The following is a 27,149-nucleotide window of genomic DNA, read 5'->3' as shown; positions in this document are numbered from 1 at the left end:
TATTTCAAAGAATTTATTACCTCCAATTAGGGAGAGTGACAGGAGAGAGCGCAGTGCTCTAGTGCATAGTAGGCACACGCTTGATGATGACAGAGTGAACACTGCATGACATGATTAGCCGGAGGGGGACAGTGACAGAGGAAGAGAGCGTTAAAGAGAGAGAGAGGTGGAATGGAAATAGTGGCAGATTGGAAAGTGATTTGAAACTATTACACCAGCCAAAGACAGCTACAATTGATGACTGGCCAAGAAAGAGAATTCAGGGTAAAATGAATAGCAAAAAGAACTGTACTCTGAGGTCGCACGCAACAAATTGCCGAGCGCCTCTCGAGCCCGTCACCAGCAAGCAAGACAAATTCCATTTCACTCATTGCCAGTATTGACAGATGCACACACAGAGACGGGGCGGATGGGGAGGCTGATGCTGATGCTCCAAACAGGGGCTGGGCTTAGGATGACCAGCTCAATTTGCTTGTATTTGCCAGGGGGCCAAGTGATGATCGAGCCACTGCCGCGCAGTGGAGGCGATGGGGAATCTGCTTCTGCTTGTACTTCTGCAGCTGATGCTGGGCGAGCAGCTCAGTGCCTCATAATGCAAACAGTTGGAGTACCCATCAAGCAAGCCGCATCCGGTGGGGCACAGTGGTAAAAACCAAACTGAAATAAAGGGTAACAACCTTATGAGAGGTTTCCATACCCCTTGTTTGATAGAATTTATTCCTGCTCTTATGTAATTGTTACTTTTCAGTGGAATCATATGCTAGAATGAATATCTTGCACCACTGTACCTCCTCGTTGTTTGGGAAGAGGGGCTGGGGGGCTAGTTTCGGAGAATGTGGGTGTGCACTTGCACTTGGATGCCAGTGTGTGCATTTGGGATGCCTTTGTCGACATGCCTTGGAATGCTGCTCATTGCTGGCCTCGCAGTTGTGCCGCTACCTCGTGCTCCACCGCCTCCTGTTGCCACTTCCTCCAGCTGCACTCTGCCTCTAGCTCACGCCACATCCCGTGACGCTGCCTTACTACTTTAAGCGAAAGTAAACTTTGCTTTTGAGCAGACTTCGACACACACAAATTGCTCTGAATGTTGCCAAGCCAAGCATGCCTCAGAGAGAGGCAGGGGGTGGTGCGGGGAGGGGGTGAGGCCGGCCTGAAGGGGTGGCAATGGTTTGCAACCCCATGCCTCCTGGTAGGTGTGTGTTTCATTGCGGTCATTTAGCTGCTCCTCAATGCAGCGTGTAATGTGGTCGTTTATGCGATAAAACGATTCCCTTAACTCTTATCAGAACCACCGTCCACCATCCACTACCACCTCCTTTCAACAAGGAGCAGTGGCCAACCATCATCTCCCCACGTTTCACCAGGGGCAAGAGCCGAAAGCCATCACCACTTTCCACTTGCAGCACCGCACTTGCTACTCAAATTGAAATAAAAAGAGTAATAGTTTTGAAAGTCGAGTCTTTAGACACCCTTGGAATCGTTCTTATAGGAACTACACAAACACACACATACAATACATTTGTTATATGTATGTATTCAGATATAACAATTGTTTCTGGAGGGTTTAAACTAGATTTAACGGACACAGATACATGGAATTATAATACCGCATTGAAGGGAAAACAATTACTATTCTCGCAATGTCCACATTTCCAATTGATTTGCGAGATTTCCATTGAACTTAATGAACCACAGATTCCGTTTAAGCCCCCTCTCTCTCACTGTCTCTCTCTCTCTCTCTCTCTCTCTCTCTTGCTACTATTGCTGACCCTCCAACGAAACTGATTTCATAAACTGTGACCCAAACACCCACTCAGGCTTTGCCAGTGTCTGTCCGGGATGTTTATTACTCTATAAATGCGAAACAAGTGCCCGGGAACATGAGCAATCATCCGCCCTGCGTGACACAACCATTGCCAAGGCCCAATCATAGCCCCCAGATGCCTCCCCAGTCCAGGCTTGCATTGTTTGGTTGGGTAAAAAGTTGTGTATTACAAAATACAATCAGACACAGATGCACTCGGGGGCAGGCAGGATGCCACTGAGTCAGAGGCAGAGTCACAGATAGAGAGCGACAGGAACCGAGACCGAGAGAGAGAACAAAGTTTAAGACTCTTTGTGTCACTTTTGCTACTGCAAAACGCTCTAGGTAGCTTCGGGCGGAACATTGCAACATCAGTCGAGGTGGGGTGGCATGGGGCTTGGCTCCGGGTCCGGGGTCCTTGTTCGAGTTCGGGGTGGGGTCCCAGGTCCGGAAACGCATGGCCAAAGGGCAAAAGTCGCCGCTGTTCCTCAGCGTCGTCGTCGTAGTCGTCGCCGCATAATAATGTCAGAGACGGGCGACGTCTTTTTCCTGCTGTAAATTGCAAAAATGCAGCCAGAGGATATGCACATGTGCACATGTGTGCAACTTTTTCCATGTTTATTTTCCACTCTTCCTCTCTTTTTGTTGCAGGTTTCAAGACCAAACGGAAGCCAACTCATACCCCGACATGCTTCAGCATCCAAAACAGCCACACCACCATCGGGGAAAAAAAGCCACGGGTACTTCCATATAGAAAAACACGAGGCCTGGCGCAAAAAGTTTATGTACATTTAATTCACGGCAGCAGGCTACAAGGAAACAGCACAATAAATCCAGGATACATTAAGTAACACAAGCATACACTGGCGAGGGGTTGCTGATGCAGAGGCAGGGACAGGGACACAGACAGACAGACTACAGGGCATATGGAGGCGAGCGGTCAACTTCCTCTTTCGTGTTTTGGCACACCAAAGTTTTTACAGAGGAAAACAGGGCATAGGCAATGCAACCAAAACCTTCTTATTTTTATTTTTGATCCTAATTTTGCATAGAGCCGACAATATCTACTTGAACACTTGAAATGGTTTCAGCAGTTTTTCAAAAATTAAAATCAAAATAAAAATTATTATCGAAAACTCAAGCAAAATAATTTAAACTAAAAAATGTTATTATTTATTTATCCAAAGATCAAATAAAGGGCATCGGCAAGTACATGTCCAGACTTCTGCGGAGCTTGCTCCCTTGTTGTTGGCTGTTTATGAAATTTGACCAACATGCACGAGTGTGTTGGTGTTTGTGTTCTTGTGCGCGTATCCTGTTCATCTATGTGGGTTTGTGTGTGCGAATTCCACCGGAAGTTAAACATGCCAAAGAGGTAGGGAAAGTAGGAGTCTCGTGTGTGTATGTGATTACGACAACGGCTGCCGCGGCAACGGGCAGCGGAGCCAAACGCTGCATGCTCATAATAATTTCTTATTTAGTGAACCATCAGGTGATGGGCGCCACAATGGAGCACACACACCCGCTGACCCACTGCTACCACTCCCATTCCAGCTGCCCACCACTGACATGTTGTTCGGCTATTTTGTCGCTTGATTTTCTCTTTTTTTTCATTTCAGAACCCGAACCAGTCCAGACCTCGACCTCTGTCGTCCTCCTGCTCTATGTCGCTGCTTGTGTGTCAGATTTGTCCAGTTTTTCCAGCTGTCAGTGTTGCTGTTATTCTCGCTGTTTTTCCGGGACCATAGAAGGTATTTAAATTCAAATTAGGCAAATGTCATGTTCTGTTTTGCTGACAACCCAATGACAAGAAAAGAAGTTGCTCGGGAATCAACACAATGGAAAATCACAGCAAAATGTGCGGAGCAAATTAAATTTGTGCCACTGATTAGCAAGAAATGTGGCTCATATATTTCAGAGATATGTGAGTATGGGAAGTTGGAGCAAGAACATCTTGACATGGAAGTGTGTCAAGTGGGGAACAACCTGGAGCGAGAGAGTTGACCCCATTCGAGTTGGCCACTTGAAATGAGTTTTTCCCGCTGCTAATGCGCTTAACCACATAAAATGTAATTCAAATCAGCTCATTAAATGCCTGCCACTCTTGACACATGTACCAAAATGCACAGAGAACTCGGAAAGGCAGCTATTAAAGGAGGAACATTGGAGCGAAAGACAAGGAAAAACATTTGGTTTTTCTGCACGGGTCGGAGCTGGGGAAGCCGCCGTAAAGGACAGTTTATGGAGCCACATTAAAGTGCGGAAGTAAGTGGCGCAAAAAAAGGACAAGGGCCCAGAAACACACACACACAAAAGGACAAGTACACACGAAGAGAAACTAAAAATGCAGCAGCTTTCTTTCCCCCCCACAAAAAAAAGGACAAGGAACAAACAACGTGGAAAGTCAGACACATTAAAGATGATATATTAGGGAGATGGCAGTCAGAACATGAGATATATTTTATGGGCCCGAGGGGCGGAGGTTCCGCAGCAGTAACTTTGGACCGGTCAATAGGTTGGTTCCATCTTTTTATGATAATTTTTAAACATTTTTTACTAATCACAAATGTTGATTGTCTTTTATATGATCCCCATACTTTATTAAAGGAAAAGCAATTTTGTTTTATTTCAAAAGATCGTAATCCTAATGTTTCTGTTTGTTGGTTTTTATCTTAAGTAATTTTCAAAGATTTATGTGGCGTCTGACTGAAGGACTGTAATTTGTTCGAGTAGGTCAGAAAGCTTTTTCTCAAGCCATGAAATTGCTAATTTTCCATGACTAATTTGTATTTGGTTTAGCTCTCAGTCTACGCTATATATTCGGTAATTTTATTCATTTGTTTCAACTTTAAAGAAGATGAAAATTGTTAGATATTTTTTTGTATTTTTTTTTGTTTCCTTGGGACTAGCCAAGAGACAAAGTGAGTTTTTGCTGTTTTTGTTCTGTTGATAAAGTCATGATTCAAGTCTCTTTAATAACAGATCCGTTTGGTAAGAGAATTATAGCGCTTATTAAACCTCCTAATAATATTGGTTTTCTCGGTTTAAGTTCATTTAGTAAGTGATACGAAAGGTCGACTGTATAGGACTTATAAACCTGGGGCTTACAAAGTTACAGTAGCAATGAGAGCATAGACGATCCTATTTAATCGACGAAATCCAACATCAACGGTTTCCCACCATAACGATTATTTTACCCATCTTCCCGGACCTCTACCACTTGCTAACCTCATCAAAATAATATTTCGCTTCGCCTTCCTTCTCCTTCGCCTCTTTTTTTGTGACGCCAACAAGTGTGGCACTTGATCTTTTTCTTGCCACTTGCCAGGACACTCGGATTGTGATTGAGTGTGTGCAACAGAGCCCGGAGCCCGAAGGCAGCAGCCCGGAGTCCGAGACCCCCAGAGAACTCATCGCACATGCTGACCAACGTCCGCTTGCCTTTTCTTTGGCCATTTTCGGGGGAGTGTGAGTGATGGAAATTTCGATGATGTCCATTCAACAATGCCAGTTTATTGAGGAGTCGCAAAAGGAATTTAATTTTGTGCGAAACTTTTCCTAGGAGCGAACCAGGACATCGTTGTCGTCAGTAGAGCATCAGCTGTCCCTCAAGCTACTGCTCCTGACTCTCATGCCTTCCTTATCCAACTGACATTGGATAGATAAAACCCAATTTGTTGCAAGTAAAATAAAAAACAATGCAGGCGAGCAAATGGACAGACAGTCCAGACTTGGACTTTCCTTGTAGCATCATCGCCAGCATCAGCAGCGGGGGGAACTCCAGAAGGAGTTGCACTCGAACAAATTCCTTGCAAATTGCCTCTCGAAATAGGAATCGACGACATCTCCACAGGGCAGCACTTCACAGAGAAATCGACAATCGATGCCGAAATTAGAAACTGGAAAACGCATTTGGCATAATTTCAATGTTTTCCCTTTGCTGTATTTACAATTCGTTTATGCAAAGTCTGCTCCTCCGCTCTTCTCCGAGGGGCAAAAAGACAATCATCCCACACTGAGATATATGTATACACATACATATATAAGAATATTTTCCATTTCGTACAGGTAATCGATTTCCATGCTTGTGGCGAAATGTACAAAAGAACTGAAACGAACAAAAAGTAAACCAACTTTGTTGTGTGTTTTCATTTCTTTTTTTTCTGGATTTGGGTTTCTGCAGAACCTTATTTTTATGTGGTGGTGGCATCCGTTGCGTATACTTGATATTTGTGTTGAAAACTTAAAGCAGTTGAGAGCTCGTCGAGCTTAAAATATTCCATTGGTGTCTGCCTCGACAGAGAAGTTGATCCAACTTGTTGATTTACTTTGTTTCCCCAACCATTTTCCTTTTTAAAAGTTTAACCACATCTGAGTCCCTGTCCCTGAACCTGTATTTGTACCTGTACCTGTCTTTCAGCCTCCACTGTGATGTGTCTTTTTTTTTGTATTTATGTATATTTAAAGTGAAACCTGCTTGGAATAATCACTGTCTCCTGTAGTGTTTTGGCTTTGATCTTCAAAGTTATTTGCATAACAAAAACCAACACCAAATCAAGGCTTCATTGAACACATCTTTTGTGGTTACAACTTAAATTTCAACAGGGAAATTTAAGTATTCCAGCATAATTCAAGTATTCCCTGAAGGCTAGTGCACTAGAGCCCCCATCGCAGGATAAAACCAAATCCACGCAGAATTATTCAAAAGTGCAAAAGTGCACATGTGCCCTGAGTGGGTGATAGGCGATGGGAAAGAATCCAATTACGTGGGCTATTGGAATATTTTTGACAAGTATTCAATGAATTTCATTCGAGATTTGTTACTCTGAACAAGGAACAGGGCCAGAAGCCAGACACGGCCCCAGACAGGCATTCGGCGGCAGGAAACGAATTAGAAATGTGTAAAACAGAAGTTGCTCCATGGCCGCGGTTGGTCAGGGGATGGAGCAGGAGCAGGAGCTGGAGCCATGAAAATATTCACTTTTTGTGGCTGAACAGGAAGAGCAGAAAACTGAGAACTGCATTGAGGCATTGAGGCTCCCTATGCCACACAGAAAGGGGAAAAATGATTTCCGCTCTGGCACCCGACTGGGCGATAATTCTGCGGGATATTTCAGCCGAAAGCTGAGAACTTTTTATGCAATCATTGTGCGGGATTGTGAGTTAACTCTGTGCCTCATCGTGCACCGCGGCAGCTGCAACCAATTCATTTCATCGAATTATGTGCACAGTCCTGGTGCCTGGTCCCTGGTCCCTGTTCCCTGGTTCCTGTTCCCGGTTCCCTGGTTCCTGTCCCATATTGCCTGGTTTCATGTTCCCCCTCATTGCATCTGCATAATTTCCAACATTATTCTCGTTTCATGCCACCAGAAAAAAGTTTCTGCTCAAATACCGCAACAAAAAATAGGAGAACTTTGTCAAAATGTTTGCAAAAACTTCTGCCGGAAACCGAAAACCTGACAGAGGACGAGCTGAAGAAGTTGAAAAAATTATCACTATTGTTGCAGATTTGTTAGGTGACGGTGACGGTGACGGAATTTGTTGCCGTTGTTCCAGTCGGTGGCGGCTTTGATAACAAGTCCCATTTCAGTGGCACCCACCACTCCTTGCCACTTCTTGCCCGCTCTCCGTTCTCGTCTAGCCGAGTACGAATGAAATGGGAAAACTCTAATTTGAATATATTAAATGGTACAAAATTAGCGAAAAAATGTTGACAAATTAGCATTAGGGGAAAGAAAGCAAAGTTGAACAAAGTCAAGAGTTGAATCTTTGAGATGAAAATATTCTAGGTAATATTTTCTAAGTAAGAAAAAGAATCAGGTGATTGGGGAAGAGTCACAAATACTTTCTTTCTCTGCTGGCTCTTGCTTTCGTTCCTCTTTAAGATTATCTTTTATTATACATACCTCAAATGAATTCCCTTAACCCTCCTGCCAGTTCCAGGTCTTTCGATTAACCGACTCGTGGCAAAACTTTTCCCTGACAAATGATATTTAAATGAGCTGCATTTGAAAAGTTGTCGGGAAACGTAAACGGGGCCCGAAGCAAATGTCACAGAATTGACAGAAAAATCCTTTTCGGGGAAAAAAGAAAGAAAAACTGACACAAGTCGCCAAATTAAATATGCCAAAAGGCAGGGCAAAATCTGAAATCGGAGCCAGAAACAGAAAACTTTTCGCCTGCAAACATTCTTCGGCGCTTCGGCGCTGAACTAATGTCCAGAGAAGGCAATTTTGTTGCGTTGCTTAAACGACTCAAGAGCCCCCGGGCCCAAAGGCAACTTTAAGTCGGATTTGGTTTCCTAATGCGGCTCAGACGGCTCCCCATAGCTGTCCTCATCATCCTCATCCATGCCCATCGACATTCCCATCCTCTTTAGCGTTTGGCAAATTGAAATGAAATTGAATTTTAGTTAGAGGTTGTTCGCAGAAAGTTGATGTGGGTGTGGCAGTTTTATTTACAACTATTTCTCATGTGTGTGGAAAAGAGTTTAATTTGCAATTTGTCGCCCTCATTCAACGCTTAACTTTTCACTCGGGCGGTGTTTGCGGTTGCATATGCAAATGCCTTGGTCGGCTCAACGGCTCCCCTTCTACCCTACTGCTCCACAGTAGACTTTTACACTAGAGTTCTCTGTATCCTCTGTAGCCCCTGGCCCTGGCACTAGCACTGGCCCGCAGCCCTGCATATGCGATAAAATGTACAAAGTTTTGCGTTAAGGCCCCACCACTTGAGCAGAGCTTTGGAGTTGTTGCCGCTGGCAAGTGCCCTGCCCCGTTCTGCCCTGTACTGTTATGTTATGTTCTGTTCTGTTCTGTGTTGTGCTGGCCTTCTCTGGCAGTTTGTTAAACGCCTTTCAACGGCGTGGTTAGCCAAGCGCAGACCTTGAAATGCCAAGTTCCCCGTACGTACATACATATCGTACTCACCCTGCCCTGCCAGTCCTGGCCAGAAGTCGAAGCAGAAGCCGAAGCCACTCGAGCAGCTAACCAGCCAAAGCCAACTTTTCTGCGGCAAAACGCTTTAAAAAACCATTCCGCAAAAGTCATTCTGTAAGTTGGTCCTTCATCCTCACTGCACACACATGCATACACCCATATCCCACACTCACTCACTGACTCATTTATGTTGATTTAGCAAACAAAATGTTTTAATTGAATAACACTTTGGTGTTTCATTGCCGCATGCTGCAAAAGTTGCACTTGTACCCCATTCCCCCTTTGCTACTTATATTTATGTATGCTCGATGTGGCAGAAAGTTTCCTGTGCGCCGCTACGTGGCGTGAAAGCTTATAAAATATAAATTAGTAATTTATTGATACGAGTTCATCAAGCAATTCGAGCCACCGGAACAATCTGCAACACAATTTCATTTGCGGAAAATGTGCTAAATATTCGCACTTTCGCCTCGCCTCGTGTCCGTCCAACCATGCAAATTGAATAGGTCTAAATTCAATTTGGCATGCCACAAAGTACACAACACAATCTGAAAAAAGCAAAAAAAAAAACTGGAATGTCTATGGAATAGGGCAAAAACGAAACAAAAACAATTCTTTTTGGTAATTTAGTTGAGCGATTTGCATTTCCGCTGGGGATTAATTTTTCCACTTTTGTTCTCACTGAATGAACCAAAATTGAATTGCCCAAAAGTGAGCCTGGGGAGAAAAACTGAAATACAATAAGGAAGTGTAAAATGTAAATCTATATATTTAATTAAATTCTGTTGAACATGGAAATATTTTTGCTTCAATTGCAGCACGCGGCATTTGCATTGATTGATGCTCTTTTTGGTGATTTATTGAACCTGAGGTTTGTCTCCTCTCCCCTTCAATTATTGTGATTGTCAGTCAGTAATGGTGGGGGTGTGGGGGTCCAGCAACACACACAATGCATATTTATTTAGCTCGGGTTTCATTTTGTATTTCCACTGGAGGAGAGAGCAGAACCGCAGTGATTGATGTGGCCATGTTATCATCAAATAACTCCGATTGTGAGTCGGGGGACATTCTGTCACATGTGTGATGGCTCTTCCAGCTCTCACTCTCTCACTCTCTCTCTCTCTCTCTCTCTCTCTCATGTGTACATATGTGCGTCTGGTCAAAAACTCAATTTAAATTGTAGATAGATATTGATGCTGGGGATATCGGGCAGATGTCGTGTGGCTTCCAGCATGTGTCCAGTGTCATCGGATCGTGTTCAATATGTTCTCTTCGAAAGCAAATGAATATGTGTGTAAGCGATTAGTTATCAATTGGACAGTGGGAAAAGCTTGTCGTCACTGAACTCATCCTCATCACTCGAGTCGAATGCATTCTCCGGGACATCGTACAACCGCACCATGGGCTTGTTGGGATCCTTCATCAGCAGGTACTTGCCGTCGGGCTGCTTCATCACGATGTCAATGATGCAGCGCAAGATGCCCCAGCCATTGTCCATGTTCAGGTTGATTTGAGTGGAGAACTCCTGGGGCTTGAACTGCTGTGTGCGCAGAATGACATGACGCAAATGATCGCGTGTGCTCACGCGGGACACGTAGCCAAGTTTCAGCTGATCCGAGCCGCAGAGGACAGACTCGACGGTCCAGCGGGCCAGCTTGCAGGCGTTGTTCCGCAGCTCGGAGGCCAAGACAGCTCCGTGCTGGTTTTCCAACTTCTGGCGCCACTCCACGCTGTTGGAGGCCTTGGAGTCCCATTCATTGAGGGCGCGAATAGATAGGAACTGCAACTCTCCATTGGGACCCTGAAGAACTCCGTTCTGCTTGCAGCGGGCAATCAGTATGATGTTATTGCCCAGATCCCACTGCTTGTACCGATATCCGATCGAGACGAGATCCACCACGGACTCCTCGAAGGGATAGGGCTCCTCGAACTGGTACTTCTTCTGATCGCCCCCATGGAGCACTTGCTGGCAGAAGTTGTGGTTGATGAGGGTGGCCTCCATGGCCAGGCTGTGCGGCGAATTGATGGAGCCCTCCTCCTCCAATGGAGGCTCGAGTGCAGTCTCGTTCACCGTTAGCAAATCGAACTGCGCGTTTTCCCGCTTGTCCAGGAAGATCTTGTTGCCCACCTTGTCGAAGACCACGTCCCAGGAGTAGTTGGAGCGAGTGCTGCACATGATGGTGGCCAGTATCTCGTCAGTGGCATAGATGTTGCCAATGGACTTGGATAGGCGACGGATCACGGGATCTTCTGTGGTGCTCAGCGTGTGGATTATGCGATGCGTCTTGAGCAGAGGCCGCTCGTTCTTCAAATTAATTCGATCGTAAGTTTTGTCGTAGTACTCCAGCGATCCGCAGGTAACCACGTCCTGGCCCTCCTTCACATTCGGCAGCGACAGCTTCAAGAGTCGAGGAAAGTCGATCTCCTCAATGGACACCCAATCGGAGCGGACCACCACGGAGCCCTCCCGCATGCGAGTTGGAGCATTCCGGCCGAACCGACGACCCATTTGACGACGGTTTTCGCGCCCTTTTCCATACTTGGTGCGCTCATTAGCTGCAACCACGGGCGGATTTCCTGCCGTTGCTCCAGTCACGGCACCGCCACGTCCAGTGCGTCCACGCGTCCGAGGATTGTGGCGCGTATTGGCTCGGAAGCGACCCCGTTGGGCCGGCCTGTAGCCCTTGAAGCCAGAGCTGTCCACCAAATGAAACGTGGACTCGTCGTCATCGTGGAAGTAGGCATACTGATTCCTATTGCCAAATGATGAGGCATACTTGTTGCCAAATTTCCGATCCATCGGCGTTGCTGTCCAGTCGCAAATCTTGCCCACGCGATCACTCTTGCAGAAAGGCTGGTAGGGCACATCCACAGTGAGCTCCTCGCACGGACCCCAGCCGTGCTCGTTGTACTCCAGAATGGGCTTGATAAATGGCGCGTACTCCGACATAATTAAATCAAGAATTTTACAGTATTCCAAATTAAGTATTTTCTATAAGTTAAATAACGTTCTATAGATCTTTTGAATGAACTGAAAATGAAAAGGTAGATGAAATATGTAGCGTCCGTCAAGGCCCACTAGATACTCGCTTGTAAATATCTGGAAGAACTTTCGTTAGCTTCAGTTCTCAAAGGACAGAATACTTTGGGATAAGCTAATTTTCCATTCTCTCCTCAAAAGTAGTAGATTAAATATGTAAAACATAGAGGCTGTGGAATGAAAGTCATACAAGAATTTAAAAATGTTAAACTCAAGGGACAGGGTCTGGATCGCTTCTACCGCTTTTCTGTGGATCTGCAGATAACGTCTATTGGCAGCCAGTAGCCATGAAGCGATGTTTAATTGCCTGATCGTCTATCGCTTCTCCATTAACATTATTCTGCTCACCTTGGCCACGGTTTTCATGCTGCTACGGATACTATCTTGACTGAGGATCGTCTGGATGGACATGGATCTCTTTGCGCTCGAGTTAATGTACCTCTTCTACATCAAATATAACTCACAAAACGCACGACTGGCTCTTTGTTGAGCTGTGGGGCAGCTTTGGGAGGGGATTACCGCCTGACAACCACCTAAGCTAACATCGACATGGAGCTCCCATTCATACGAGTACGATAATTATTCCAAGTTTTGTGCCATTGTCCAGAGCTAAGTACCAGGAAAGGCACAGCCGAACAATGCACTGCCTCGTGACAGGCATGTATGTACATATGTCTGTAGTATGCATTGCCTGGTCATCTGCCAGGATATCCCATGCTAAAGCACGTCTCGGTTTCCTTATTCTTGTTAACTCAAGCTGCCGCTCTTCCTGTCCCCCCGACTCCCTGACGCCCTGTCTCTCTGGCTGGCTGTGATATTCTTACAACAATCTCGTTAAGAGTAAAGGCCAAATTATAGTAAAACTAACAGAAGGCAAAAGGTAATCACATAAAAAGCTTGTTAGATAACAACGTGAGTCCCCGGCGAAAAAGGAAGCGGACATCCTCCTCCACCTTTCTACCATTCTGTACCCGAAAAGAACTACATGGAGCGTGTAAATGTGTGTGTGGAAAATGATGTACAGGGTGGTAGATGCGTACTGACGAGGGGTTGGTTGGGCAGGACTTGCGGTGGCATCTTTCAGAGGAGCAGGCGGCTAAGCTTTGTCAGGGCGACAGGGTGTCATGTGTGATGTGTGTGTCACTGGCAGCTGCTGCTGCTGCTCCTCCAGCAGCAGATTTGCCCTCTATCCTCCTACTCATCCTGTTAACAGACTTAAGCCGATGGGGTGTGTAAGAGAGACAGAGTGTGTGCGTGTGTGGTGGTGTGGATTATAATTGCCATGCGGCTGTCAGTGACTGGCTGCCACTGCACCTAACTGCACACAGCTGCAGATGTGCGGCTCGTGTTGCAATATCATTTTTAATGCAAACCGCATGCCACATTATGCAGCTGCATTGCCACGTCACCGCTGTGGTTGCCCCAGCGCCCTACACCCCCTCACCACTCATCCGCCTGCTACTGAAACTGAAGCCGGGGATGGAGATGGGGTCCCGGCGCCTCCTTATGATGGTGTTGGCAAAAAGCAGCAGCAGAGACGACAGCAGCAGCGGTTTCATAAAGGAATATAGCCAAGAATAATGCCCTGGCACATAAGTAAGTACTTACCAAGAGTACAGCAGCAGCAACAACAACAACAGTGAGCACAATCACAATGCCAACAACAACAACAGGAATAACAACAGCAGCAGCAAAGTGAAAAACCGCTTGCATACTTTGCGGCGCTCGCGAGCAATAAACGATGCTAACTCACCACACCCCTTAAACACAACCAGCAGGGGTAATACCCGCTCTACATGATACCCTCACAGCATGATACCGTTCACGGGAATCTTTTCGAATGCCGTATTATTCCCCAGCAACATTTAGACACAAAACTGCATTGAAAAATGTCCACAAAAGAGTTGGGTGATTTTTCAAATAGAGTATCTTGCAGTCGCGTTCCTATAATTATATTTTCCTTTTTATTTCTGCTTCAGCTTCTGGTGCTGCTGCTGCTGCTGCATCGGCTTCTGCTGCAGCTTTTGTGTTGCATAAAAATTAAAATTTATGCCAGGCAACTTGTGCAAAAGCACTGCAAATGCCATTGTTTTTTGCATTCCCCCACCAAGCAGCCAGGCCTCCCCCATGCTGATGATGTTTTTTGGCGGCGGAAGGACATTCACGTTCTGGGTGGCTAAATATCCCAACTTTTTCCCCTACTTCTCATTTTGATTCTACTGATGCTGCTCCATCGTACTGCTGCTGGCTTGTCAAGCCCACTTACATTCAATTCATTCATCTCCGGTTGGAAAATGAAAATAAAATCCCCTCTCAGCCTGTTGGCCCCTGGCCTAGAGCCGCTGCAGCAGGCGCCACTCCCCACTCGTAATTGCAGAGCAATTATACATTCTTCCCCGGACAAGATGGATACGTAATTAATGGCACATTAAATTGGGCCACAACAATATTAATTGTCGTGATTGATTTACGCAGGTAATTAACATTTGAAGCAAGTGGGGAATATAATTTACGAGCTCCTTTCGCCAGGATGACAGGGGGGACGCTCCCCTTTCGTTTCCACTCAACACATTTTGAAAATTCATCAAAATTTGTACATTTTTTAATATGAAAATCACACAAGTTTCGGGAAACCAATCTGCTTAACCTGGGATATGCTGAACCGATCCAGACAACTTCTACCACTGACCCAAAGATCTGTTCCACTGTGGAGAAGATCTGCCTTTGGTAAGAGAACTTTATCTTCAAAGAACTGCAAAAAGATGGAGCTGCCCGAGGGCATTTTGATTGGCTTCGGCAATCCACTGCTGGACATCACCACCGTAATAGAGGACAGCATGCTCCTGGAGAAGTACGGACTGGAGGAGAATGCGGCCATTATTGCCGATGAGAAGCATGAGAGTCTGTTCGAGGAGCTGGACAACATGGACAATGCACAGTACTCGGCCGGAGGAGCCTGCCAGAACTCTTTGCGTGTCTTCCAGTGGATCGTACAGACTCCCTACAGGTGCGCCTTTTTTGGGGCGGTGGGCAAAGACAAGTTTGCCGAACGAATAGCGAAGAGAGCGAAAGCGGATGGCGTGGAGACCCACTACCAAGTGAAGGAGGAGATGCCAACAGGTATGGTTTGCCCAAAGGATAACCTCTTCCTCTGATCTCTTACGAGGCTGTTCCCTCTAGGCACATGTGCGGTGATCGTCAGTGGTCAGAACCGTTCTCTGGTGGCCAATCTGGGTGCGGCGGCTCTCTTCACCGAGGACTGGATGGACGAGGAGGAAAACTGCTGTGTGGTGGATCGCGCCTCTTACTTCTACATAACGGGCTTCTTCCTGGCCGTTAGCCCGAACACTGTGTTCCGTATGGCCAAGCTGTGCAGCGAGACGAATCGCACCCTAATCCTCAACCTGAGCGCCGTGTTCGTGCTGCAGATGCAGAAGGAGCAGTTGGATGGCATAATGCCCTACGTGGACATCGTCATTGGCAACAAGGAGGAGGTCCTAGCCTTTTCGGACACCCACCTCTGGAACACCAAAGACATTTTCGCTATAGGGAAGAAAATGCAGAACCTCCCCAAAGAGAACGGCAGGCCCCGCATGGTCATGATCACGGATGCCTACTGTCCAGTTCTTTGCTTCCAGGAGAACGACAAGATTCTGGAGTACCCCGTGCCGAAGGTGGAAAAACACATGATCGTGGACACCAATGGCTGCGGCGATGCCTTTGTGGGTGGCTTTCTCTCCCAGCTGGTCCAAAGGATGCCCCTCGACTACTGCATCCGAACAGGGATTTTCGCCTCCAGGCAGATAATCGGCGTCCTTGGGGTCACACTCGAGAAGCTACCTAAATTCAATGAGAAATGCATATAGAACGGGTCTTTGCGTATCACAGAGTTTCCTCTTTGCTCCAAATTTAAGTTTAGAATCCAAATAAAGTACCCAGTCAAACGAGCAAGTTCAATGGCAACCATATTACACTCAAGTTAAAGCCAATAATTATCTAGCCAATCTATCAAGCCCTCTTCTTGGGTGTATTTTCCATAAGCAACATTCTAGCAGTACCCAGCTTTAGACTGAATTATGGGCTAACCTTTATTCTCATATCAGGAATATTAATTTTAATATCTATCCTTTTAAGCATTTTAAAGTGAAGACCTTTCCTTCCCTTTATTTTGGGGTAAAATAAATTTTAATAATCCCAATAAATTATTAGCTTCATGGGAGGTTGACTCTTCTAGTTCATATGCAATGACTATCATTATTTACACACCATTCCCACTTCTAAGCTGACTCTCGATAAATCCATTGATAAATACATCTAGAAATGGTATTTAGTTTTCATCTTGCACACAAAATATTCAGAAAACCAAACAAATTCTCCACTCTATTATCAGATTAACTCTTTTTCCATCTCTATGGGAGATCAATATAATAATTTAAGGACCCAGGACCACCCATTGGGACCCCAGACTGCTTGTCTGTCTTTTATATATCCTTTTGCGCCAGCACCTTGTCGGGTGTGCATATGGCTGCCTGCGGCTCTGAGCTCTGGCTATTGCGCCGAGAGCTCTGCTACTGGTGAAAAATAAATACATTTAAATGTATAAAACTCTCTCTTTCTCTGCCGATGGCTTTGGCGATGGCAATGGCTCTGGGAGAAAGGCAAACAGAAGTGATGTAAAAATATGCGTTGCATACTCTGCAGCGCCAATGTAAATTTCCTTCTTGCCATCCGGGGCTTTGTCTTCAGGTCCTGCCTGCCTGCCCTCCGTCTGCTGCCTGCCGTCTGCTGCCGCCGGCTGTTGACTTTGGCTTGACAAAATATTGCTACCATTTCAGAAACGTTGAAGATGTAGACAACAGTGAGGCTGAATCTGGGAGCTGGACGATACAGGACCTGAAAGCTGAAGCTGGGGCAACTGGACATGAGCACGTGCAGGAGGGCTGCCCTATAAGGAAGGACAACGGAGACGACGACGACTGTCTTCCACTGATTAAAACGATGCGTTGTCGTGACAGCGATTTTTTCTCGTAGAATCCTTAAATTTCGCTTCGTTTATCGTTGGCTTTGTTTTTTAACTTATCCAGCACTGCCCCTGTAAAATTTCATTCATCCATCGGCTCCCTCTGCTAGTCCCTAGGGTGTGTCTTTCTCAGAGCTCAAGCGATAATTTATGCATATATCCATGGTGATTTATGACATTATCCCTCCCTGCGCCAATCCCAATGCCACCAACTGCTTTGTGTGCTCAATGGCTCAGCATTTCTTATGCATAGTTCTGGAACGAGCAGCACTGGACTGGACAGGATAGCCGGATAGCCGGATAGAACTGGGGACACCGCACAATTAGCTGTGGGAAAAATGAGCAGCAAACAGCAAGGATATTCAGCAGCCAAATGCAAAGCCAAAGGCAAACCCAAAGTCAAATATCTTTAACTCTGAACTTCCTTTAAGTCTCTCGAAAGTTTTCCATGTAAAAACGGAAAAACGACAAGAAGAAATCTGTGCACTGGCAAAGTGCCGGCTAGAAACTTTTCAGATTTGTCATATGCACATCTTCAAGCTAATATTCCCCGAGCTGGGGGCCACATGAGTTATGACTTGTGACGTATGACGGCGCTCCAGTTAGGCGAGATTTGGAGAGACAGGGCATCCGGGCTGACAGCTTAATTATGGCAGTCGAGAGCTTCCTTCAGGCGGCTTTTTAATTAACTGCGAAAACTGGTAAGAGCTCCAAAATTATATTAAAATTGTTTTGAGGGAAATATCAACTTTATTTATTGGTGAGATATGCTCGCATCGGATTCTTGTGCAGTTTTCGGTCTGAACTTTGATTTCAGGTTGAGTGAGCAACGAATCGAAACTTTATTCTGGCCAAATCATAAACTTGCTAAACAAGTTTCGTTGCAATCAATGAACAATTTCCGAGTAAAAACTTTTCATCCATCTCTACACATTTCTTTTTTGTCTTCTCTTTAGCCTGAAGACGAATTTATGCAATTAAGTGATTTAATTTGATTAGGCTCATGCCAACAAAAGGAAAAGCCAGTGGTCAACAGGCACCATAGCGTCAGAAAAAGAACAAAGCCAGGTCCAAAAAGCAAGGAATTAGAAGCCAAATCAGGGCGCCAAGAGTGGGGAAAATTTGTGCTTGTCAGGCTCGCATGCTCGTAATTTTGTCTGGCCCTGGGGCACATAGAACAGGAGTCGCTGAAACAGAGAGAATTAAAGAAACACGCATTGAGGGGGACTTGCCCATTAAATTCCCTCATACGCAATGGGGGACAACAGCAGCAGCAGTAGCAATAGGAAACTCCCAATCCAATCCCCACTCTGTGGACAAGTTTCAAATGCTACTTGTAACTTTGTTACAACAGTCCCGAACACCGAACACCAAGCACAGCAGCACGAGTAAATGTTGAAAGTTCTCTCGTTCTGTTTGTGCAAGAAATGGCTAAAGTTTTCTTTTATTTTTGCTGTATTTTGTACTTTGTAACAAGGAAAATCTTGGCCAATGCCAATGTCTCGCCGCGAACCCTTTTCTGCTGCACTTTCATCCAACTTCCCACTCATTTACCCACTCTCAGACGGGCAGTCAGTCAGCCAGTGAATCATTGTAGGGGAACCACACTACTGCAGACTTGCAATGTCTTCTTCCGCTGTCTTGTCTCAAGTGCTGATTGCCTTTTGCCATTGTTGTGGCTGCTGATGTCGCCCTTCGGGTTTCCTGCTCCTCTCATGTGTCGGTGATTGTGGATTATGTGAAATTATCGAAGATTTCCGGCATTATACCCATTGTTCTTCGTTCCTCTCTCTCTCTGACTGCTCTGTATATTTACCATGCACACATGTTTGTATAGACTTGATATTCGTTTGGTCGCCACGATTGGCTTCGATTCGCCATGCCAGAATCAATTGAATTAAGCTGAAAGCATTTTCATTTCGTTTCCATGGCCACATGGCAGCACCATTAATTGCTGTGGATTCTCTTGGAATCCCTTAAATTCTTTGACTTAAAAATTCCATTTCTAGTCTTGCAATCGCAGTCCCCACGGAGGAGCAGCATCCATTGCAAATGTCTGAGCCATTTGCATAGAGTTTCGTGTCAGGGGGAGGCAAAAGTTTTATGTTAGCAACGAAGTACGATAATTTGCAGCAGTTACAATATTTCATGGAATATCTCTGTGCTGCTGATGGTGGTGGTGGTGCTGGTGCTGCCGCAGAACTTCAATAAAGTAGCAGCAATAAAAAAGGGGGAAGGACTTTACCCACTCTGCATACTCTGCCCACTTTTTCTGTATTTTGACAACCGCAAAAGTACCACAAATAACAGAGAAGAGAAATCTCAATCATTCGTTTGGCCATACATTTTGTGTGCCAAATGTCAATGGCTGGAAATTTGTCAGCGGAACTGTGCACTTGAATAAATTCTGCTAAATACATACATCTGTATAAATAAATATGCAATGCGACTTTCCTTTGTTTGATATGGATACAAGTCTGTGTCAGGGTTCCTCCAGCTCCCTCTTTTGTGGCCTCTCAACGCTAATGGACTTTAAAGTGTGTTCTCAAGCATTCACTGCCAGAATCCGCCTTAAGAACAGACAGTGGATATCGGCAAAGTTTCCCGAAAGTGCTTCCTCAGCATTCTTGCATTCTTGTCGCACATATCACGCATACGCCCCTTTGCAGTCGTTGGAACAGATCCAAATGCAATCCGAATCCGCAAGAAGTGATCCGCCAGCAGCTGGCAAAATAATATACTGCCAGACCCAACACGAACACCAACACCAAGCAGCAAACCCAATCACAATTACAATCTCTCTTTGCCGTCTCTGACTCTGACTCCCTGACCAACCAAAAAACTCTTTGGTGGCTCGTTATTATACCCGATACTTTTTGGGGAGTGGGTATATTGTATTCATGGGAAAGTGTGTAACAGCTGGAACAGATTCAATCTGGAGGTCCTTTCCTAAAAAGCATTAAGAAATCAGAGTACCAGGTATGTTGTAGTTCCAGCATGCCACACGAATCTTCACTCCTATTTTTTTTTCTAATTTTGTAAATGGCTTTCATTTGGTGGGCATGCAAGGAGCATCCAACAGCCAGCAACCAAACGACTTTCTTCATGTGTGAGTGTGGCTGGGTCTCCGTGTTAATTAGCAATATCAAGAGCACTTAAATTTGATACAGATTATAACACCGAAAGTTGCTCCTTCCCCAGAAGCAGATTCTCTGCTCTGTCTGTGTGTGTGTTTGCTTCTTTGTTCTCCAGCTGAACTCTCCAGTTGCTCATTTGGGGAGCTGGCTGATTGTGTTTGCGGCTGAGTTGGCCATTCGATTTGCAACTTGTGGGCCCTGCTTAGACTCGTACTCTCTGAACTCTGGCTCCGAATGCAGCAGGAGCAGCATCCAGAAATAGTTGGCACTTGTTTCACAAGTGAGCAGCTTTAAATTTGAAAGAATGGCGGATGCCCAACTATGGCTTTTCTCTCATTTAAAGTGCATCAGGCTGTAGATACCATCCAGTAGCCGAATCAAAAATGCATTACCAGAGAGAACAGTGCGAAGGAGAGACTAAAAAGAAAACTTAATGCACATTTAACAATAAATGAGCAACGTTTTTTGGAAATTAACTTTCAACAACATGTGTTAAAATGCATTTATCTTCCGCTCTCATAACGAGGCCACAACAAAACTCAGCTTAACAACTAGGAAAAGAAATACTCGGCCAAAAAGAAAGCGGGCAAGAGGGAAAAGCGAAAGGTGGAAATTAATTTGAGAAAGAGAAAAGGAGTGGAAATTATGAGAAGCTGCCAAATTGTGCTAAATGAGCCCGGGCAAGTGGAAATTAAAAAAGAACCCGAGTGCGGAAAACAGTCTTTCAGTCATACATACACACTAGCACATCCCATCGCATGCCATCCCATTCCATCCCATCCCATCCCTTTTCGTGTCCCTGGCATTGCCTTTGGCTGCCTCTGGCCCTGGAGCCACTTGCATTATGATTGCATCATTTGGGGCTAATTTGCATTTAAATACTTGGCTCTGTTATTGTTCGAGTGCAGCATGGAAACTTTTCCAGGACCCCTCTCTCGACCCGCTGGTCCCACGGCCACTTTCGACAAAGTTATGCCAAGTCAAGGATATCACGAAAATTGTCGTGCCATAGCCGGACAACTTCTGTTAATGCGTTTGAATAATGAATGGTTGAAGGGGTCTAGGGGGGTATCGGTACGGGGACCGCTTGCACCTTGGATACGTTCGGCCTCTACTGCGTATATAATCCTCTTATTCCTTAGATAACAATGTACAAACTGGCGCCGTCGGCGTCCAGCCCATGATGGTCATTATTTAAGGCGTCCGTCCGCTGCAGCAACGCGAAAACTGAGAAGTGCGCTAAGAAGTGCAGAAGAACTCGGAGTAAACCTCACAGAACCTAGTAGCCAGCCATCGCCATCTGCCTTGGTGAGGAAAAAGCAACGCAAAGATTTATTGAACGCCAAATGAATCATTTCTCTCTCTCTAGCAACTCTTTCGCGTTGAAACTTGGTGCGGTACCACCGATTGGGTGGGGAGAAGGGTAAGGATTTTCTGCCTCTTAGCAAGGGGTTCCCGTTGCCCCTTCATTTCGTCGCACTTTTAATAACTTCTATAAAAGTTTCATGTCTCTCGGTGGCAGCAAACTTGCATGCCACTGCAACTGCAACAGAGCAAAAAGTTTGCGTGTGTTTGGCACTTGAAACTTTGCTTTTCGCGAGATCAAAAAAGTATAGCCTCGAAAACGGAGGGGGAGGTTACTCTCACTCCCTGTGTCTCTGTGTAGTAAATGTGGGCATGTTTATATGCAAAAGAAAAATCAGTGGAAAACAATCGCGTCAAGTATTTAAAGTGACATTAAAAAATATTGAAAAACTCGGTAAATACTTGTTAAGTATTCTGGATGCTGCCAGGCGGATAATCTCCCAAGAAAATGGAATAGTTAGGTGTGGCTGCCCCAATTCTAGCCGGTGCTGCCGTGGGTTATATAAGTGGCTTCAACTTCCTAGGAAATAGTTTCTCTGCAAGTGTCTGCATTCAGACTTAAAGCACTGAAATTCAATTTGGGGCAAATACAAGCAAACTCTCGTTTAGAACCAACCAATTTGGGTTGCCAGTTCGAATGCCTAACCACAATTGGTTAGCATTTTCCGCACCATCAGGCCAAAGAAATTTCACTCAAGTGAGATGAAAATGCATCTCATTTCCATTCGCCTCTGTCACCACAAATGTGTTGGCACAGATCACACAAAATTTCATTGCGTTTCATTAATTTCATTCATTTTCGGCAATTACTTTTGCGGTGCACCCAAAGTCAATTTCTGTGTGTGTGTGTGCCTGCCCTGGGAGAGCTTTCCATCATCCAGAGGCAACTCGAGATCTGCGAGAACGCGACGCCATCGTCAGAGACAGCTGTTGAAGCTATTGCTGCTGTTGCTGTTGCTTTTGTTGCTGTTGCTGCCTCTGTGGCAGCTTATTCAGTTCAGGCAATTGATTTGCCAATTTGCCAAATAAACAGAGATACAGGGAGACGGAGTTGAGCAGGAATATTTGCCTCAGTGAATCAGTCCATCAATTACCAACACAAGGAACCTGGAACCAGGAGTGTCTGGCAGACAGACAGCCAGACATCTGGCAAAATGGAAAACTGTATCACAGGCAGCTTCTACTGTTAATTGGGAAAGGGGCCACAGTTTTAATTAGCCAACGCAATTGAGTGATTGCTTAAATGAATCGTACCATTTTCATTATGCGAGTAGTAGTCAAAAGTACTGCCCAAAGATATCGTATCGTCAGCGTCGTATCTTTGGGAACAACTTCTGAAAATTGTTTGAACAGTTGTTTATGATTGCCATTCATCAGATACTTTCTGCGGGTTGAACTCTCTCACAACAGATAGCTCTTCGTGCCTACTGGGTCAGGTGAGATATGTGGGCCTCTTTAGCTCAGTGGCAGAGCACTGGTCTTGTAAACCAGGGGCCGTGAGTTCAATTCTCACAAGAGGCATTCCTTTTTTTGCTATACCTCCGCATTTCTGCGTTGGCAATTTGATGTGCTGCACAAAGTTTAAGCCTGATTGAGCTGCTGCAGCCCGGGATTTTCTAGGTCTTCAATCAGGCAATGACATTTCCGATATTTGGCTTTTGCAGGGGGATCGCATCCCGAACCCCATTTGCCCTTCCTAGACATGACAAGTCAATTGACAGACGGCAACAATTTTGTCTGCTCCTGCTCCTCCTCCTAGTTTGCTTCCCCTATCTACAGCCACACGGAGATGCAATAATTTGCGATGCCGGGGCTTCCCCCGTGACAGGCAGAGACACGCACACGGCCTGAACCGCATGTCGAACGATTCACTTCCGCCGAGATCCTTTGCCAACTTCATCATGCGCATATTCACAGTTCATAAAATTGAATGGGGAATGGGTCCAGAGATTGGGGCATACGCGTACAGCGCAGGAGCTCTGCCTGACAGCGGCTCAGCAAATCGAAATAAAAATTTATGTGCACATGTTTGAATTTATTGCCTCGTCTTTGGGTGGCCATGCCATGCCTCGACATGGGGAGGACTCCAATTGCGAATCCTTCGTGGCGTTTGCGTGTGTAAATGTTATTCAATCGAATGTGAAATCATATGAATGATGCTGCTCTCGCTGCTCTCCACTCATAAACATTTTATTTACCTTTAATTTCGTGAAAAGCTTCTCTTTGTACGGCATCCGAGATTTATTCCCACCTCTAGCACTTCCCCCCTCACGTTGTAAATTCGATGCGTGAGATTTTTATGACTAAATAAAATGATTTTTTTATGCTTGTGTGATGGGCATGGAGGTGGTCCCTCAGTCGAATCTCTTGACGCAAAATGGCAATTCTTTGTTTGCCCAAAGAAAGTGTTTAGCCATAAACAAGCAGCGACACAATTTCAACTGATTTATGGCCAAAACAGCCCACTCAAATGCGCAGTCATTCAATATTTTTATAACGAAATTGATGTGATGGCAGGGTTAATCAAATGTTGTTGTTGGCAATTGTTTATGAGGGTTTCTCTGGGTAATATTTGAAGGGGCTTTCCACCCAAGATAAAGTTTTAAAGTCAATTAAGAACAGTTTTCATTCGTTTTCTTTTTTTGAGGAGTGCATAAATGCCATTGCGAATTCAACTCTAACCCTTCGAATACCGATCGCAATCAAATGCATTATAGTTCCTCTTACTTAACAAATATATGTATATAATGGATAGTAGTATAAATTATTGCACAGTGGTCATCGCTGGTGTTCATTTTTTGGAGAGGGCCAGGAACAGATCGCGGGCGTAGCGGCGCACAGCCTTGCCGTTATGATTCTGGGGGATCTCTTCAGCGAACTGAACTCCGGCGTGGAGCTGCTTCTGAATGTCGGGCAGACGCTTGGCCACATGGTCTATGATTTGCTGAGCGGTAATATTGGCGCCCGCCTCCCGTACGATCAGGGCACCGCCGGCATCGCCCTGGGTCTCGTCGTAGATGCCCACGACACAGACGCGCTTAACCTCCGGTAGCTCGAGAATGACGTTCTCGACCTCGGTGGGCCAGAACTGAAGGCCCTTCCACTTGAGCACCTCCTTCTTGCGGTCGGTGATGTACAAGAAGTCGTCCTCGTCAAAGTAGCCCATGTCCCCGGTGTGGAACCAGCCATCTTCATCCTGCATCACACGAGTGGCTTCCGGATCGCCGTAGTAGCCGTTCCACACGTACCCATTGTGGGCATAGATCTCGCCCGTCTGGTTGTATCCCAGATTGACGCCATTATCGTCGACAATTCGGAGCTGGATGTTGGGCAACGGATTGCCTGCTGCTGTCAGCTTGGCATGGCCGTGGTTGAAGACCATGAAGCCCACCTCCGTCATGCCGTAGGCGGAGTTGAAGATGGCGTTCTTGGCCAGCGACTGGATGCGCTGCAGCGTGGCCTGAGTCATGCGGCCGCCGCCAAAGTTGAACTTCGTCAGACTGGCGAGAGCCTCGGGTGTCGCCTCGGGGCAGTCGGCCAGGGAGCAGAAATGCTCTGGTGGAATAAGGGCATAAGTGATCTTGTACTTCTCCACCAGATACACAAAGTAGTCGGGGCTGAAGGGCTTGCTGCTGATGATGCGGGTGCAGCCATTCACGGTGCTGAAGATACAGGCCCAAAGACCCGTGATCCAGTCCAGACTGGCCGAAATGAAGATGGTATCGAAACCATTCACAAAACTGTTTGGGAGTTCATAAAGATCAGAGTCAGAGATGGTCCCACTGAAGAATTGTCAATTACGTTCTTACGTTGTCTCTTGGATGAGAATCTCGTTGGCTACACACACAGCTTTGGGCATTCCCGTGGTGCCTGAAGAGCACAGGATGGCCAGGGTCTGGTTGGGTCCCGCCTTCAGAGGTTCCGGCCTAAATGCGATCATAATGGTGACAAAGTTGATGGGGGGGGAATGAATACTTTTCCCAACTTACTGGTAAAAGAATTCCGTTTTGGTGGGCTCGAGCAGATCCTGAATTGTGAGCACTCCCTCGACGGTACCCGTGAGGGTAATGATTTCTGGCTTGAAATCAGAGGTAGCCGAATATAGTTTATCATAGTTGGAAGCATCACAGAAGACCAGCTTGGGCTTTGAGATAGTATACAGATGCTTGATGGTTGCTATAAGGTATACCGGGAGTAAATGTGGTTTGAGAGATATTTAACTTCTATTTCATTTGAATACTAACATTCTTCAAGCACTGGATTCACCGACTGGAAGGGTGTGCCATTGAAAAGACATCCCACAGCGGTGGGCATTACGTAGGTGGTGTTCTTGGCACTGATGCCGATGACATCGGTGTGCGTCAAGCCACGTTTCTTCAGCTGCTGGGCAATGCGGATGGCCCAGGTGAGGGCCTGCTGGAAGGTGACTTCCACCTCCTCAGTGTCCGAGATCTGTGGGACCCGAATACATGTAGAGTAGTCTGCACACAAGAGCTCACAAGATCACTCACCTGGCAGACATTCTTCGGCCAGTTCCTCATGTTCTTGAAGATGATCTTTCCCAGAGAGGTGTCGGGCTTGTAGTCACACCTCATTTGGATGCCCTTCCAGATCCGCTTCTCCGCATCGTAGCTGCAGGGTAACTTTGACATTTTCTTGGTACCGAAATTAAATCACTGGACACCCGAACGAGCCGCAACTATCTATGCAGCTTTGGCCAGGGAAGGGCTACTTATAAAGACGATTGCCGCTTGCCCCTTGCGGGTAATCTCCTTTACGTGTGATAAGCATGGCCTAGGTTAAGTGCAAGTTATCAATGAAAGCCAGCGCATATAGATAAAAGCCATTGACACGAGTCAAAGAATATAAATGTATTCAAATTTATCTGATAGATTCCGAGGCGCTCTTTAATTGAAGGTTGTCCTTTGCGCGCGATAAGAGTGATTAAATTTTGTCCAGTGGCCAGTCAGTGGCAACATCCCATCCCTAGTTGCCATAACTTTGATCTATGTTCCGCTGGGAAAATCCTCCTTATCTGTGGCATCTTATGTAACACTTATTATCATAGTTTTAGGTAAACAATTAGAGAAGAAAGTGTCCACATATTCAGTTTAACAAAACCATTTTTGATTTAGAAAATCCCATTTAATTGTATTAAATATTTATGGTTTATTGCTCAGAGAATACAAATATTATCAATTTATACATTATAATCATATTATTATGTTACATGCTATAGTGTATTCCATGTTCGTTATGTGCATATTGTTTTGGACTTTGCACCTGGAATACCTAATGACTTGCGCATTGTTGATTGTTTTCCGAATGGAAAACTTTCGTAGTTCTTAATAAATTTTAATTAGTCACCACGGGATTATCGACACGAGCTCTCTAAGTGTTCACTTGCTGTGCAAGCTAGCTTAAAAGTATATTTAGACGAGACCCCCAAATATTGCCAGATTCCGATATGAATACTACATGATATCCCATTAAGGCGACCAGGCTGATTCCGAGGCTGATTGCCAATTCTGTGCAATTGAATGGGTCTGCTTTCGCATTGCCTTCTTCTGCAGGGGCCTCCATTCCATTCCATTCAATTCAATTCAGATTTCAGATGTTTTCTTTACTTTTTGTTGCACTTCCCTGCCGTGCGGCTGGCGCAAAAGTTGCCGAAGTAAAACCTTTATTTAAATACCTTGGCGAAAAGTTCTCTCTTAAGATATTTGCAAACATCTGTTTCCTGATTTTTGCAGTCACTGCAGCAGGCAGAAGGCAGAAGGCAGCAGGCAGTGAAAATCCACTTCCCGTTCCCGAGTGGCACGTGAACTAAAACCCAATTCTGTGG

General features: G+C 45.5%; 3 protein-coding genes, 1 long non-coding RNA gene and 1 other non-coding gene across 6 annotated transcripts; 3 read left to right on the top strand and 2 right to left on the bottom strand.

The window, feature by feature from the left end:
- The first annotated feature begins 4,669 nt into the window (after nucleotides 1-4,669).
- Nucleotides 4,670-5,517, top strand: LOC117586334. 2 transcript variants are annotated; one of them, XR_004573991.1, is made up of 3 exons: nucleotides 4,670-4,725; nucleotides 4,787-4,795; nucleotides 4,854-5,517. It is a non-coding gene; the product is annotated as an uncharacterized LOC117586334 (long non-coding RNA). The 2 variants fall into 2 exon arrangements; XR_004573990.1 differs by having other exon boundaries at nucleotides 4,670-4,795.
- A 4,356-nt stretch (nucleotides 5,518-9,873) lies between these two features.
- On the bottom strand, nucleotides 9,874-11,740 carry LOC117586435 (eukaryotic translation initiation factor 3 subunit D-2). Its single transcript, XM_034276471.1, has one exon. It carries the CDS (start codon nucleotides 11,690-11,692, stop codon nucleotides 10,052-10,054), a length of 1,641 nt encoding a protein of 546 aa, XP_034132362.1. The 5' UTR covers nucleotides 11,693-11,740; the 3' UTR covers nucleotides 9,874-10,051.
- Nucleotides 11,741-14,348: 2,608 nt separating this feature from the next.
- On the top strand, nucleotides 14,349-15,736 carry LOC117586358 (adenosine kinase 2). Its single transcript, XM_034276378.1, has 2 exons — nucleotides 14,349-14,902; nucleotides 14,963-15,736. The coding sequence occupies exons 1-2, from the start codon at nucleotides 14,437-14,439 to the stop codon at nucleotides 15,646-15,648; spliced, it is 1,152 nt and encodes a 383-aa protein (XP_034132269.1). The 5' UTR covers nucleotides 14,349-14,436; the 3' UTR covers nucleotides 15,649-15,736.
- A 7,017-nt stretch (nucleotides 15,737-22,753) lies between these two features.
- Nucleotides 22,754-22,825, top strand: Trnat-ugu. The gene has a single exon. It is a non-coding gene; the product is annotated as a tRNA-Thr (tRNA).
- A 1,087-nt stretch (nucleotides 22,826-23,912) lies between these two features.
- On the bottom strand, nucleotides 23,913-26,016 carry LOC117586357 (4-coumarate--CoA ligase 1). Its single transcript, XM_034276377.1, has 5 exons — nucleotides 25,816-26,016; nucleotides 25,549-25,756; nucleotides 25,294-25,480; nucleotides 25,114-25,230; nucleotides 23,913-25,044 (listed from the first exon to the last, which is right to left on the bottom strand). Exons 1-5 carry the CDS (start codon nucleotides 25,954-25,956, stop codon nucleotides 24,096-24,098), a joined length of 1,602 nt encoding a protein of 533 aa, XP_034132268.1. The 5' UTR covers nucleotides 25,957-26,016; the 3' UTR covers nucleotides 23,913-24,095.
- Nucleotides 26,017-27,149: the final 1,133 nt, after the last annotated feature.

This window comes from Drosophila guanche, unplaced genomic scaffold, assembly GCF_900245975.1.
Source record: "Drosophila guanche unplaced genomic scaffold, DGUA_6, whole genome shotgun sequence".
Classification (NCBI taxonomy): Eukaryota; Metazoa; Arthropoda; class Insecta; order Diptera; family Drosophilidae; genus Drosophila; species Drosophila guanche.
This window is presented reverse-complemented; position numbering and strand designations above follow the sequence as displayed.